The sequence below is a fragment of the Lipotes vexillifer genome, unplaced genomic scaffold, assembly GCF_000442215.2.
Source record: "Lipotes vexillifer unplaced genomic scaffold, Lipotes_vexillifer_v1.1 scaffold213, whole genome shotgun sequence".
Classification (NCBI taxonomy): domain Eukaryota; kingdom Metazoa; phylum Chordata; class Mammalia; order Artiodactyla; family Lipotidae; genus Lipotes; species Lipotes vexillifer.
In genome coordinates, this window is record NW_006780610.1 from 7,337,112 (window position 1) to 7,352,819 (window position 15,708).

Consider the following 15,708-nt stretch of genomic DNA (forward strand, 5'->3'; position numbering starts at 1 on the left):
AATTTTGGGAGGCCAGTGACCTCTTTTTGTTTTGTACTGTCTCTGTCCTTTTTAGTCCAAGCTGACAGTGTTTCTTCTGATAATAGTTTTCTCCAAAACTTTGTGGGTCTTCTGTAAATTTCATCGAGAGCCGCTCTCTTACACAAAAGCCACAACCACAGATTTCTTTGAACTAAACTTCTCTACTTGGGCTTCCGCTAAGAAGGCCAAGGTACCATGCTCATATGCTTCCCAGAGGCCCTATTGTTTGATCTTGGGGATCTGTAAGGCCCACCCTAATCTCTTTAAAGGTCCTTTATGTGGCTGAATAATACTACAGTCCTTTGATCTTTCCTAGGTCTTAGCCAAAGGCTGCACAGTCACACCCTCAGCTTTATCTCCGGACCACTTTTTCTCGACACTGCTCAAAGCCATCTCTTAATTTTAGCATCCTTTGCTGTCTTGGGAGGCTGACAACTTTCCAAACTATGAAGTCTGGCTCCTTTTCAACCACATTTGCCTCAATTTATCTCTCTTCTCACATAAGCAGCAAGGAGAAACCAGCCAGTACCTTCAACCCTTTGCTTGGACACCTCCTTAACTAGATCACAAAGTTGATTCGGTGCATGTCCTGCCTTCCATATCCCTGCAGACGACGTTGTCGCTAAACTTCCTTCCACTGCATAACAAGGATCCCTTTCTTCCAGTTTCCAGTAACATGTTCTCACTTCCTTTTGAACCTTCACCAGCAGCATCCTCAAAGTCCAGGTTTCTCTAACAAGGTCTTCAGAATACTCCCAGCCTCTACCCACTGCCTGGTTCCAAAGACATCTCACTTCTTTAGATATTTTTCATGGCACTATCCCCCTCTTGATACCAAAATCTGTATTCATTATCTATTTCTGTTTGTAACAAATTATCCCAAACCTCAGTGCCATGAAACCACGTCTATCACCTTAGTTGCTACGGGTCAGGAATCAGGTACGGCTTAGCCGGGCCTGTCATAAAGTTGCAATAAAGGTGTCTGCTTCCAAGCTTACTCACGGTTGCTGGCAGGATTCAGGTCCTTGCCAGCCCTTTGAGGGCCTCAGTTCGTTGCTGGGCATTGGCCAGAAGCCACCCTCAGTTCCTTGCCATGTGGGTCTCTCTACAGGGTGGCTTTCAACATGTCAGTTTGCTGTGAGCAAAAGCGAGAAAGAGAGAGAGCCAGAGAGAGTCTTTCGTAGCCTAGTCCCTTCCGAAGCAGTGACATCCTGTCTCTTCGGCCCTATTCCGTGCATTAGAAGGAAGTCATTAGGTCCAGCCCACACTCAAAGGGAGGAATCACACAAGGGTGTGAATCCCAGAAGGCCTGGTTCACTGGGAGCCATTTCAGAAGCTGAGTGTGGGTGACAGTGCAACTCGTGAGGCAGCAGTGGCCTGATTATCCTGTGTCAGACTCCCGTAGTGAGGGGCAACCACTGAAATGTTTCACTGCTGACAGGGAGGTGTCTTCAAATATCGCTCAGCCAGCTGGAGCAGAGAAAGGACTGGAAAGGGAGCAACAAGTAGGGGGAGCTGTTGCAAGGCAACTGTTACAAGGGGGTGGCCACAGGGGGACGCTCAGTGCCTCACTGCTGATCCACCCAGAGGTCAAGGCTGGTCTGCAGTGTCACATGACCCACTTTTGGCCTTTGGCCAAGCTCTTTCTCCTGCTTCAACTGCCTTTGTGTGTGTTGTTCTCTTCTCCTTTGAACCATCCCTTAGAGACCAGGGCAGGCACCCCCATCCACTGGGCACTTCTTACACATCAGACTTCATTTACAAGGATGTCCCAGACATTGCGTTTATCCTCCCGCACACCTGGAGGGCAGGTATTGTTTGTGGGCGTGTGATTAGAGGTGCATGACGAGACACAAAGGTGCCAGGGCTTTGTGACTTCACCCTGGTGACCTCACCCTGGCCAGGGGCCTGGTCCTCAGTCTTATAGGCCCAGAAACTAGACCGTTTTGTCCCCAAACATGCTTTCGTGGAGGCTGAAATCAACTCTTAAGACCCCAGTGATGCTGTGTGGCCCAGATGCTAATCGATTGTTTGCAAATGGGATCGACTTCTCCGTTGGGATTTGAGGGAAGCCCCCCAAATCAATAAACAAACAGACAAATAAATACTCCTTTGTCAAGTTCAGAATCAGTTGGCAGATGAAAGAGAAAGACAGATGAGGATGAACCTTTCACCTTTATTGCTGATGAACTGGTTGGAGAGCAGACCTGGGCACACTTTGCAGCTGGGATTGGCCGGGGGAGGAGGGAAGAGCAGGCCAGCGCTTCCTCTCTCTCAACGTCACTAGGCAGATCAGTGATGCCTCCTCTTCAGGGTAAATGCCAGGGCTGCGCGAGGAGAAAGAACTCCTCCGTGGTCCTGGGACCAGCAGCATCAGCACCACCTGGGAACTTTTAGAAATGCAAATTATTATCCTAATGCAAATTAGGCCCAACTCCCAGAAGAATTGAATCAAACTCTGGGGGTGGGGCCCAGCATTCTGTATCTTAATAAGGTTTGAGGTGATTCTAATGCAGCCTCAAAGTTGAGAACCACTGGTCTAGTGGGAGCTGCTCCACATGGAAATCTGAGGCCTGGGAAGCAGTGTGCTCCTGGAATATTTTGCCACCCGTGCCTGTCCTTCCCCCCATCTCTGGGAAAACAAATCACAGGGAGAGACGTTTCACAGCTTCCACATTTGATTTTTAGCTTACAGCTGCTCCCAGGAGGACCAAGTGGAGGTTCCTGATTATCTCCCCTCCAAAAGGGAAGACGGTCATGGATTTGGTATTCGCTAGCCTTGCCTCTTTCTCTTGCAGACCTGGGAGGCGCTAGCATCCCCTTATTGGCCTTGGTAGTCTTTGAAGACACTAGAATGACCATTAACCAGAAGTGGAAATGGAAGCACATGGATCCCCCTGCAGAAAAGCCTCTTTGTCTCCCATAGCCCTTAGGTTTCAAAATAAACTCCTTGCCAAGGCCTGTCCTCTCCAACTGCATCTCAGCCACTCACTCACCCCTCCAGTCATTCTAGCCTCCCTCTGTCTAATATGCCAAGCTCACTCCTGCCTCAGGATCTTTGCACTTGCTGTCCTTCTACTTGAACAACTCTTCCCTAAGGCCTTGGCAGGCCTGGCTCCTTCTCGTCCTTTAAATCAAAACCCAAATGTCATCTTCTCCGACCACCCATTTAAAGCGCCCTCAACCCCACTTGTCATTGTTTATCTCATTAGCCCGGTTTATTTTCTTCAGAGCACTTGACACTATCAAAAAATGACCTGGTGTGTTTATTTGTTGACTTGTTTATTTATAAGAGATCAGGGGCCTCGCTGCCTCTCTGGTAGTAGAACTGTTCCTGGTACGTTGCAGGCTTAAGATTGACATGAATACTTGCTGAATAAAGGAACACAGGAAAAGGCTCTGGGAGACAAGAGTCAGAGAGGAGTGATTCAGGCATTAAGACAGGCAGGGGCCCCTGAGCCCAGCCGAGTGGGTCTGCGTGGAATGCTGCTACCACACCAGGTTTTCTGCCTGCTTTTCCTCTCGCCCATTATCTTAGACCCAGGCTCCTCCTACTTATCCTCCTCCCCTCCTTCCCCCTTCATGTCATTACATTACAGTCATTAGAAGCCAGCGGATTCACAACCTCCTGTCGGCTTTCTCATAAAGGACTGTTAATAGAGTTAGTTTTCAGCGGGGGCGCTGCAAACTGTTGTCAAAACTCTGACTTAGCCACCCACATCCACGTAATTAATCACAGAGGAAACCAGAAAAGAGTGGCATGAGGGCTGGGGTCCAGCTGTGTGTGGGCCCTCTTCCCAGAGGGGACCATCATGTCACACACAGCCGCTGCCCACCAAGAGCCAGGCTGGAAACAAGACAGCCTCCCTGGAACCACTGCAGAGTACAAGTCAGGATCTAATTAGCACTGGGGGGTGTCCGCCACCTTCCAGAGGTTGGTAGCAAAGGAAAAGAAATTAAACGGGTGGGGTAGAGGCTGGAGGGAGAAAGAAAGTTAAAGATGGTTTATTTTAAGATGACAAGGAAGCTGGCATTTATTGAGTACTGTATTAGTTATCTATTGCTATGTAGCCAATTACCACAAACTTGTTGGCTTAAAACAGCACATGTTCATTATCTCCTCGTTTCTCTGGGTCAGAATCCGGTAACAGCTTAGCTGGGTCCACCACTTGAGGTCTCACAAGGCTGCAATCAAGGTGTCAACCAGGGCTGAGTTCTCATGTGGAGGCTCAGCTGGGGAAGGATACACTTCCCCGCTCATGTGGTTGCTGCAGCACTTAGTTTCTTGTGTTTGTAGGACTGAGAGCTTTGGTTTTTTTCCTGGCTGTTGGTCCGAGGCACCTTCAACTCCTAGAGATTCCCCACAGTTCCTTGCCACGTGGGCTTCCCCAGCTTGGCCACTTACTTCATCAAGCCAGCAGGAAGAATCTCTATAGAGCAAATCCACCAGCAAGATAGAGTTTTATACACCATGGTGTAATCACAGAGGATATCACGTCCCATCTCCCCTGCCCTATTCTGTTGGTTAAAGGCAAGTCACAGGGGGACTTCTCTGGCGGTCCAGTGGTTAAGACTCCATTCTTCCACTACAGGGGGCGCAGGTTCGACCCCTGGTCGGGGAACTGAGATCCCCCACATGCCACGTGGCGCGGCCAAAAAAGGAAAAAACAAGGGAAGTCACAGGTTCTGCCCACATTTAATGGGAGGGGGGTCGTACCAGGGTGTGAATACCAGGAGGGGGAAATCATAGGACAGCCGCCCTAGAGGGTCAACCACAGTACCTTTTATGTGCTAAGGACCGTGCCAAATGCTTTTGCGTGTGTTACATCATTTAATCACTAAAACAACCTGAGGGGCAGGCATCATCCCCTTTGCACAGATGAGAAACCTGAGACAGAGGAAAGAGAACTTACTTGCCCAAGGTCCTGCCAGTGATCAGAACCGCTTGTGTCAGGACAGCAAGCTTACAGGCTGGAGAGTCAGCATCTTTACAGGAGGAGCAAGGGCCCGAGGTTGGTGGGGAAGAGGATAGTGAGAGGGTTCCAGCTATGAGGCGTGAGACCAGGAGGGAAGAAGGCTGTGGATTTCACGTTGAGAAGGAAGAAAACCGACAGTGCTTTGTTTGATGATCTCTATATTCTCAGTGAAGCAGGAAACGAGGGTGTCTCCTGAGAGACTGGAGGTTGGGCTGGAGGGGAAGCAGAGATAAGTTGGAACAGCACCTGTGGGGAATGGGAGAGGGGGAACTGGAATCCGGCCAGCGTGAGTACAAGGTTGCCGAGGAGCATAAACCTGCTTCCTCCATGAAGACTTTAGCAGTTGCCTTGGTAGGTGGTACTCGCTCCCACCCCCAGCTCTTTGTGCAGTCTACACTCTCCTCAGGCCTTGTAGGGCTGTGGTTTATGCCCGTGTCCATCCCTCTCATCAGGGCAGGAACCTAACAGTAGACCGCGTTGGGCCTCCTGGTACCCAGCACAGGGTCTGGCACGTGGGAGCCCTTCGTAAATGGCCTGATTCCAGACCCTGAATTTCTAAATCACTCCACTCTATTACCTCTCACCCCCTAAAGGCTGACCCAGATCTAAAAGGCTATTCAAAAATATGTATTTTTATTTTTGTTCCAAAAGTAAAATTTGAAACAACAGCAGGCTACAGAGATGCAGATCCCTCATGGAATAGGGCTTTAGAGCTGGAATTAAGGAAGTCTTTTGCATGCAGAACCTGGTGACAAAAAAATTTTGCATTTTGGCCCAGTCCCTTTGATATCAGAAGTCAAGAGCCATTTCAAAATATTCCATATCAATCTAGATTGGTATGAAACGTTGCCCACAGTGTATTATTGCCTGAAAAATACAGTTATGGTAGATGGAATAATCTCATCTGTATCAAATGACAAGTTTTGACTCATTTTAAGTGACAGAAAACCGAACTCAAACTATCTTAGACAAAATCCAAAACGTGTGGGCTTATCTTCAATGAAAAGTCCAGGATGCCAAAGGGACTAACATTTTGGCCTGAGAATGAGGCAAATGGCTGCCAACAGCCCCTAGGGCTGCATCCTCCCCTAGGATTCCTTACACAAGTCCTGAGATCTACTGTGATTGGACCAACTTGGGTCACATGACCGTCACTGAGCCAGTCACTGTAGCCAGGGGGATTCCATCTGATCCAGCCTTGGTCAGGATGGAGTCGGTGTGCTGTGAGCAGGAGAAAAGGAATGGATGCCGCGGTGGTCATACAGGCAGCAAATGTCCACCCTGTGTGTTGTGCTTACGTCCACAGAAAAATGACCGGGGAGATGCTCACCAAAATGTCAAGAAAAGGGTTCTCTCCAAGTTATAGTACTTGGGGCAGAGTCAGACGCCTCTTTTTGTAAAATCAGCCCCATGCTTCATCCTAGTGACTAGACTAGGGACCACCACTGGAGTCTCATCCTGACCCACTAATAGTATCTAAGCCTTGCTGGAGGACCAGTTCTGGAATCCCTGGAGACACTGAGTCCCCTAAGGCCCACCTCAACTCATTTCCCAGCCTCTGCTGGGGCCTGAATTGGGAGCCTGACCTGGACTCCAGGCCTTTTGCCCTCCTGGCGAGGAGGGTGGCAGGGCTGGCGTTTGCTCACTTCACTCTGAGTAGGGTCCTCCACCCTGGAGAACCACTCGGGACCAGGATGCTAGTCCCACCCCCAGGGACTAGCCGCAACCACCCCCAGGACTCCTAGCTTCTTTCCACCTGGAGGCTCCCACCCGACCCTGCCTGCCCAAGCCAAGCCCGGTAAGTACGGACCACACACTCTTCAGACTCTTGTCCCAAAGCCAGCCCCTCCTGGGATCAGTTTCCAAACCCTGATCTCAGCTCCACCATGCCACTCGTTGCCCAAAGCGGCAGCAATGGCCCCCCTAACGCTACACACGAGACCAGGGACAGGCAGTACCGTAGAATGGCATTTTATTTCTAATTGGATCCGTCAGTTGTGTCTGACAGTTTCTTTGAACCCTCTGCGCTGGTGCTTAGCCGACCCTTGGAGGCTCTTCCTCCTGGCATTCCGGTAGATGCCCAGTTCCTCTTGGTACTTAGCTCTCAGGAAAGCTGCCCTTTGTTCATAGGGCTGCTTGTCGTAGCCTGTCATTGCTGACCACATCTTCCCCGAGGCCTTTGCCACCTGCACTACCGACCAGTTTGGATTCTCCCACTTGAGCTTGGCGTAGTGGTCTTGGCAGAAGAGTAGGAAGGACGATGGAGGTCGTCTGGGTGCGTGGGGGTCCCGCTTCCTCCTCCTGTTCTTCCTGCCAGGGTATTTCATCATCTCTTCCTGGTATCGGGCTTTGTCGAGCTTAGCCAGGGCCTCGTATTTGGCCTTTTCGCGCTTTGAGATAGACCTCCATTTTTCCGAACACTTTCTAGAGAACTCTTTAAAGCCGAGGTAGGTGTTTGGCTTCTGCTCCTTGAACTTGTTTCTGTAATCCAGCAAAAAGTGGATGTAAGAAGAGACATTTGCCTTGGGCCTTAGCTGGACTTCTCTTCCCATGTTCGTAAGGTCATTTTATTTTCTGGATCTAGTAACTCGGACAGCAGAGACTTGTCCGCCACACTCCAGGAGCAATTAGAAGGTACTCTGCTGGGGGTGAATGTTTCTCTCTGTAAGAGCTGCAGGCAGGGGCCCGCCTTTTCAGTGGTGGTGGCATTGTTGGGTCAGAGGGGATTGTGACATCACTCACAAGCTGGCCAGTCCAGGCCAGGGCTGGTGGCATTTGCATACAGGTGCTCTTATTGGTTGGCTACTTGGCGGTCAAATTTTGCTTCTCGTGAAAGATAATGGTTCATGCAGAGAAGGCTCTGGAGCAGTAACCCCCCCCCCCCCCCCCTCTTTAAAGCCGAGGTAGGTGTTTGGCTTCTGCTCCTTGAACTTGTTTCTGTAATCCAGCAAAAAGTGGATGTAAGAAGAGACATTTGCCTTGGGCCTTAGCTGGACTTCTCTTCCCATGTTCGTAAGGTCATTTTATTTTCTGGATCTAGTAACTCGGACAGCAGAGACTTGTCCGCCACACTCCAGGAGCAATTAGAAGGTACTCTGCTGGGGGTGAATGTTTCTCTCTGTAAGAGCTGCAGGCAGGGGCCCGCCTTTTCAGTGGTGGTGGCATTGTTGGGTCAGAGGGGATTGTGACATCACTCACAAGCTGGCCAGTCCAGGCCAGGGCTGGTGGCATTTGCATACAGGTGCTCTTATTGGTTGGCTACTTGGCGGTCAAATTTTGCTTCTCGTGAAAGATAATGGTTCATGCAGAGAAGGCTCTGGAGCAGTAACCCCCCCCCCCACCCCCGGAATGTTTCTCCTTGGTTTCCTGGAGGCAGTGGACTTTGCTCAGTTGGGGAGCTTTCCATCCCTCGGAGGTAGTAACAAGCCACGGGGTCTGCCTTCCCCGCCGTACGATTGTCAAGATGCCACCTCATCCCTTCCAGAGACAGGGTGGAAATAATGAACACGAGGAGGTGGATGGCTCCAGAGCTGTCATGATAAAATGTGAAGTCCTTCTGTTTGCCTTGAACAGTGGCAGCTCATCCTGTACAAAGAGTTTAGTAGTAACTCTAAAAATAATCAGGTATGACAGCTGTGACTCGGTTCCTGTCAGGACAAAGTTGTCTAATTTAAAACCCAAGCACTTGGCCTATACGTCTGAATTCTTCATTTCTCTGAGGAAATTGGGGGTGGGGTGGAGGTTAGGGAAGACGGGAGGAGACCCTTAAGATTTTACTAATTAGGCCTGAGTCCATGAAAATGAGGCAGAATCCTTGGCCTATCAGGAGGCCCCCCTGCCTTTATCCCAGGGGTCCCCGTTTCTTGGGGCTAGAGCACAGAGCTCTAGCAGCTACACTCAAACTAGTCGGCCTCTGGCTTTTTGAGAAAAAAGTTGCAAATATTCCGTCAGTCTTCCAGCTGGAGGGAAAAGAAAAGAAAAGTGTCATTTATTGACCTTAGGACATTGCAAAGTACTTGCTTACCTGGTCATGGAGTTGATACCACTCAGTGGTTGATGACAGAGCCGAGTTTACGGGACTGGAACACTGAGTCTCATTAACATAAAGTTAACCTGTTTAAGGTAAAACAGCCACTAACAGGTTGGATCTGGATTTGAACCGATTTGCCTGACTGGAGCCTCTGCTTCATCCCACCTGCACAGAACAGCTGCCTGGGGGGGCCTAGGGTCCGGGTACATGGCCTCAGCGGATGAGCTGAGTCTGACACTGAAACTTGCCTGAGGCTAGACCACATTTTGAATTTTGGCCAAGGCCATTTCCAAGGCTCCACAACCGATTTCACCTTCCATCTTACATAAAAGAAAGATGGATATTGACTAGAGTCTCCAATCCTGAATTCTAGTCCCAGCTCGCCACGAGGCGGCTGGGCTACCCGTCCCTTCCTTCCTGTAAGCCTATGATGTTTCATCTTTGAAATCAGTGATGTGGAACCAGTGTTCCACCGGCCAGGAAAGACCCTCCCGGTGACATGCTGTAGTTCTGTGGCCGGACTGGGGAGCCCGTGAGATACCAGATGCCAGCTCAGGGAGTCCAGGCCAGCGGTGGGGGCAGAGAGGTCTGGCCAGTGGGAACAGATTAATCTGGCGACACTTCTCAGCCTAGGGAGGTTTTTGCCACTCGGGTTCTTTGTCCCACGGTGGCCAGAGGTTGGCTCGTCTGTCTGTTGGACTTGAGCTGGGCTGCCAGGATGAATGAGACACAGCTCCTTCCTGAGGCAGAAGGCTGGGTTGTGAGGAAGAACGTGCCTAACATCCAGACATGATAATCAGCTTCAGCTCAGTCTCACAGACACCCAGCAGCTTCTCTGTGCCTCTGTTCACAACCTTCTACCCCCTCTCAGGATGATAAGGTCCGGGAACATTAACTCCATGATAGCCACCCGGAGCCTAGCAGATCTAGGAAGAGAAGACAGTTAAGGTGAAACCTATGACAGTCCTTTGGTGTTGGGGCCACATTCCCGACTTGGCGGCGTGAAGCAGGGCACCCCTTTCTCTAGTGGAGCTGCGGGAGAAGTAAATACACCAGACTTTCTAAATCGATGCTGTGTGCGCTGGCATCTGAGGTTTGCTCCTTTCCATCCTTCCCCAGCATGCTCCCTGTCCTGGGAAGCTGACCCATATGGACCACATCAGTGGCTCCTGTGCCCTCCGGCTTCCACTTCAGTTTGACCAATGGGGACCCCAACAGGAGATCAGGGAGGGAGGGAGGTGAGGTCAAGGCAGTTACTCTCTGGCTCCCTCCCCGCGGGATTGCCTGGAGCTGGCTCCCCATCCCCAGACTGAAAGCCCCATCTCCTCTTAAGGCATCCTCTCGAAATGACTCTCTCCTTGTCCCCCCTGCTGAAGGTGGTAAGAGCTCCACCTTTACTAGCCTCTGAGGATTCAGCTCTCCCTTGTGTCTTTCCAGCACCTTGCCCATCCCTTTGTAAATAGCCTCTTTGTTAAACACTCCTCAAATTATTCTAATTTGAGTGGCCATCTGTTTCCTGCTGGGACCCTGACCAGTGTGCTGTGTTTCTAACCTTCCAGTGTGAACAGCGTGAACAGCGGAGGTGGATAAATAAAGCAAGTGTGGGCATCCATCCAAAGTAGAAGGGTATCGAGCTTCTGGAGGCCTGAGTGCTGGGCAGTCACACAGCCCAGAGGGGCCTGCAGGGGCCAGTGTGCCTGCCGGGCGGTGGCAGGACAAGGCCACGTGGCTTAGAAAGAAGTGTCTAATGTCCTTTGTACCATGAGATGACCTCCAGGCAGGGGTGCTGCTCTGGAGGTCCAGGTAGTAAATAGTGCAGGCTTTGTGGGCCATGCATTTTCTGTTGCAAGTTCTCGGCTCTGCCACCGTAGCTCAAAAGACAACACGTAAACGAAAGAGTGGCTGTGCCCCAGTAAAACTTCACAAACACAGGCGTTGGGTTGGGGCTCGTAAGCCCGCCCACCCCAGTCTAGAGATGTGAGTTCAGTATTTGCAAACTTCTGGATTGCAGTCTACAGTAAGAAATGTATTTTACACTGTGACCCATTTATGCACATGCACACTTCATAATAATACTTTATACAATGCCTAATGTGTGCCTCTGTTCTAAGCGCTTCACCCATGTCAGCTCATCTAATCCTCGTGAAAACCCTGCGTGTGGGGTGCGAGTCGGGGCGCGCTACTTTTATCCCCATTGTAAAGATAAGGTCTCTGAGCACATAAAGTTTTCAGAAACAGAAGTTTTACGAAACTATACCTACTATGTGTGTGACGTACTCTTTTCTTCTCCATTCTATGCTGTTGCAGTCTTTCTTTAAAATGCACCCCACGGTCTGATCTTATGACCTGCAAATGGGTCACAGTCCATGGGTGGATTTGGAAAACACTGTTTAGGCAGGCTGGGATGGACCCCACACACACACCTCGGAGGTGGTGAGAGCCTCTTTCTCGGCAGCGATAAACACCAACTGGACAAGCGACATCCTTATACTGGAGGAAGGGGGCAGATACCACTGTAACCAAGGGATCAAAGCAAAGACCACCAATCATAGGCCATGCTGATATCACACACCCACTTCGATGATGCGATAATAAGAGCATCTCACCCAGTGGTATTCTTCCCCCAAATCCATGACCCTGGTCTAATCGTGAGAAAATATTAGACCAACCCAAATTAAAGGTCAGTCTACAAAATACTTGACCAGTACAAAAGCCTCAAGGTCTTGAGAAAACAAGGAAAGCCTGAGAAGCCGACAGACTAGAGGAGACTCTGTAGACATGACGCCCCCATGCAAGAGAAATGCTGGACTGGATCCTGGAGCAAAAACGGGCCCTAGTGGGAAACCCGGGGAGATGCTATAAAGTCTTCCATTGAGCCAATGCGAATGTACCAGTGTGGTTTCTTAGTTTTGCTACATGGATCGTGGTGATGTAAGACGCTAGTATTAAGGGAAGCTAGGGGAGAGGTATACAGGAAATTTCTATACTGTCTTTGCAATTCCATGCTCATTTCAAAATAAGTTTTTTTTAATCTCCCCAGCTGATGGGAATGTGCGCCCAGGGTTGAGGCACCCCGCTCTTAATCCTTCTCCAGGAATCCTAGGGCAGATTTTACCCTCAATTGTAGCAGCATATGCTCCTGGCATATCATCTGTCACAGTGTTTCTCAAGTTTGGGGGCAAGCATCAAATTTGGGGGAATTTTTTAAATCCCAGGCCATAACAACAACAACATGAGAAGTATGTGGCAGGGGCACGTGATAAATGTCGTGATGCTCTCTCCATCCCCCTGCTGCCCTTTCTCCTTTAGGGTGGGAATCAGTGCTGCACTTGCCCTCGGAGCAAAGCATCTGTGGCAGGTAGAATAATGGCTCCTCGAAGATGTCCACATTCCTAGGCCCCAAAGCCCATGAATATGTTACCTTACATGGCAAAAGGAACTTCGCAGATATGATTATGTTAAAGATTTGGGGTTGGGAAGATTATCCTGAGCTAACCGAGTGGGTCTGATGTAATCACATGGGTCCATATCAGAGAAAGGCAGGAGTTTCAGAGTTAGAGACAGAGATGTGATGACAGATGCAGAGGGTCAGAGTCAGAGAGAGATTTGAAGATGCTACACGGTTGGCTTTGAAGATACAGAAAGAGACCACAGGCCGAGAAAGGAAGGTAACCACTAGAAGCCGGGAAAGGCAAGCCAACGGATTCACCCCTAAGAGCCTCCGGAGAGAGCGCGGCCCCACAGACACATTGACCTTGGCGCAGTGATACCCATTTTGGACTTCTGGCCTCCAGAACTGTCAGATAATTAATCTGTGTTGTTTTAAGCCACTAAATTTGCAGTAATTTGTGAAAGCAGCAATAAGAAATGAACACAGTATCCTTCTCATCCAACTGGTGGTCTGTAACTATTCCTGTGCTGTTCTTAACCCCTGCTTGTGTTAACAACGATGAGAAATGTATGCCGCCACTTAATGGATTAGTTGAGGGGGTAGGGAGCATGACCTAGTCAATTTTACACACTTCACTCTCTCGCTGACTCATCAAGTCACTGATTCACTCACTGGCTTACCAGTTAATTCACTCTTTTATTCTTTCAGTTCACTCACTCACTCATCACTCATGTGCACACACATGTGCTCGCGCGCACACACACACACACACACACACACACACACACACACACACATTCCAACCAGTAGCTGAGCTGCTGGAGCATTGCGGGTGATGCTTTAATGGCTATCGATAAGCAGTGTTTGAGGGATGGATATGTCTCAGGATTGGTGGTGGTAGGAGGCGTCTGAAGTTTCCTGGAAGCCAGACCGGTGGGGAAGACATGGTCATGAGCAGGGCTAGGCTCTTTGGCATGGACCTCATGCCAAGAAATGTTACTCAATCAGATGTGACCATGGTAGTTTAATACAAATGATGATAATGCTTTAGGTAGATCACCCCCAGAAGCCTAGAGAGAGAGAGATTAATTTGTCCAGGGCAGGTGAGAAACCCTGGATTGGATCCTGGAACAAAAAACTGGGGAACGTTAGCAGAAAAACTGGGGAAATGTGAATAAAGTCTTCCATTGAGCTAATGGTACAGTACCAATGTTGATTTCTTAGGTTTGATACATGGACCATGGTCATGTGAGATGCTAATATTGGGGGAAGCTGGGGGAGGGGTATACAGGAAATTTCTGTACTGTCTTTGCAACTCTGTTCTCATTTCACAGCACTGAGTGGCAGAGCCAGGCTTCAAACTCAGGTTGGTTTGACTCCAGAGTCTATGTGTTTAACTTCTGCTGAGCGTCTAGGAACTCCCTCGGGGCCAAGCAGAAGGGGAAGCTGGCAAAGGAGCAAAGGCCAAATACTGCAGGAAGAGAGCAGGTGGAAAGAGGGAAGGCGCCCAAATCTCAACACTCACGGGGCTCTGGGGAGACTTTTCCCATCTGGGTTGGTCCTGATTCCAGATGCATCTGGTGAAGTTATCCCCAGGTCATAAGATACCCCGAGTTCAGCATGTAGACTGACCCGGATGGCCCACTGAACCCCTCGGCAGGTACACACTGAGCCTGGGTCCACTCTCATGGGCAGAGGCTAGCCAAAGCCAAGTACGGGGTCAGCGCCTAGCCCAGTGGGCTAGTGAACAGGTGGACAGGAAATGGGACAGATGATCAGGTGTAAGAATGGGGTCAGCATGCGGGGGACCAGGCATACGTGTTTACCTTTGGCAGGTTGTGGCAGAGCGGGGAGAGGATGAGAGCTAGAAGAAGACCACCTCTGCGGAGGAAACCCCCACAGCCAGCTGTGGGTACCCCTCACGGGCCTTGACAAAGCCCCTCCCTGACACCACAGAGTAGGAAAAGTGGCCCCTGACCTGTCTGTCCAAGCCCCTGCCTCTTTCAACCACAGTGGACATCTTTTACCTGCCTGGCACCCCTCCCGTCTTTCGAGCCCATTCCTTCTTTGGGAGAACTGTCCCCAAAACCAGTCATGGAGCTCTAGTAGGGGCCCATGCCCTCGGCGCCAGGAGTGGACACAGCCCCAGCTATAGCGTCATCAAAGGCTCCCAGTGAGCTTTTCCTAATTGAACCTGAGGGAAGAGATCTTCGTTTTCCCTCTGGAGGTGAAGCTGGGAGAGTGAATCAGGGAGCTGCTAAGTATGGCCACAGTCGCAGCCTCTAGCAGCACCATCTGCAGTAGTGAGGATGAAGCCAGAGACAGAGCACAGCACAGACGGACCCAGAGACAGGGGCCTGCGGCATCTGAGTCCCTGGGTCTAGTCATCCCTGGGGCCAGCTACATTGTGACTATGGAAGCAGATAATTTCTTCTCTACTCCACGCTGATTTAATCAGGATTTCCGCCACTTGAAACCATGAATATAAGACGTTAACTTAGATGTGCTGGGGGTGAGTGATTCTAAGACGGGAACTCTCCCCTCCCCCATTTCCAAGTCTTCCTTCCTGTCTCTTTCCTCTCCCCTCTGCTTGTGTTTGCTCCACCGTGCTAATGGCTGGGTCTCTGGTGTGTTGTTCAGGTAGCGTACAGACAGCACTGGTACATGGTGGGCCCTCCATAAGAGCAAATGCTTCTTGAGCACTTGCTGTGTGCCAAGCCCTGTGCTCAGAGCTTGTAAACCCATTATCTCACGTAAACCTCCTAGAGTTCTATGAGGTGCGTGCTCTTGTTATCCATATTAAATACATGGGGAGACCGAGGTGCAAAGCAGGTCAGTTACCTGCCCAAAGGTGCAAAGACAGCTGGGAAGTGTAGAGCCGAGACTTGAACCCAGGCAGGTGCCTTCCAGGGCCCCATGTGCTTAGTAAATGTTAGATCCTTTGCCCACGAGTTTCCCTTGCTGCACGGAGCTGTGACATGACCAAGAATGATGGCTGCTGTGTCTTAAAGCCTCAGCAGGAGTTTATGAGCATCACTGCGTCACCTTGAATCGTCATAGTCACACTATGAGATGCACACTGGGGAGAGAGAGGCTCAGACAGGGAAAGCAGCCTCCCCAGGTCACAGAGCCCATGGCTGTGGAGGCAGGATGGGAATCCGGCTCCATCTGACTCCACGATAGCTTCCTCACTGACCTTAGCAACCCCGATCCCCGAGACGGTTTAACCCATCCATTCTCCAGCCGCCCGGGAGGTTCACTTCCTCAGCCAGAGTTTCACAGCTGCTGAA

General features: G+C 50.2%; 2 protein-coding genes across 2 annotated transcripts in view; one reads left to right on the plus strand and one right to left on the minus strand.

Annotated features, from left to right (window-relative positions):
• The window catches only part of CSMD2 (CUB and Sushi multiple domains 2), a 621,436-nt gene that overhangs the window by 239,969 nt on the left and 365,759 nt on the right, over positions 1-15,708 (plus strand). The gene's annotated exons all lie outside the window — the stretch shown is intronic.
• HMGB4 (high mobility group box 4) lies at positions 6,976-7,549 on the minus strand. Its single transcript, XM_007472128.1, is given in 2 exon segments — positions 6,976-7,003; positions 7,005-7,549. Coding segments are annotated over 2 exon segments (573 nt in total).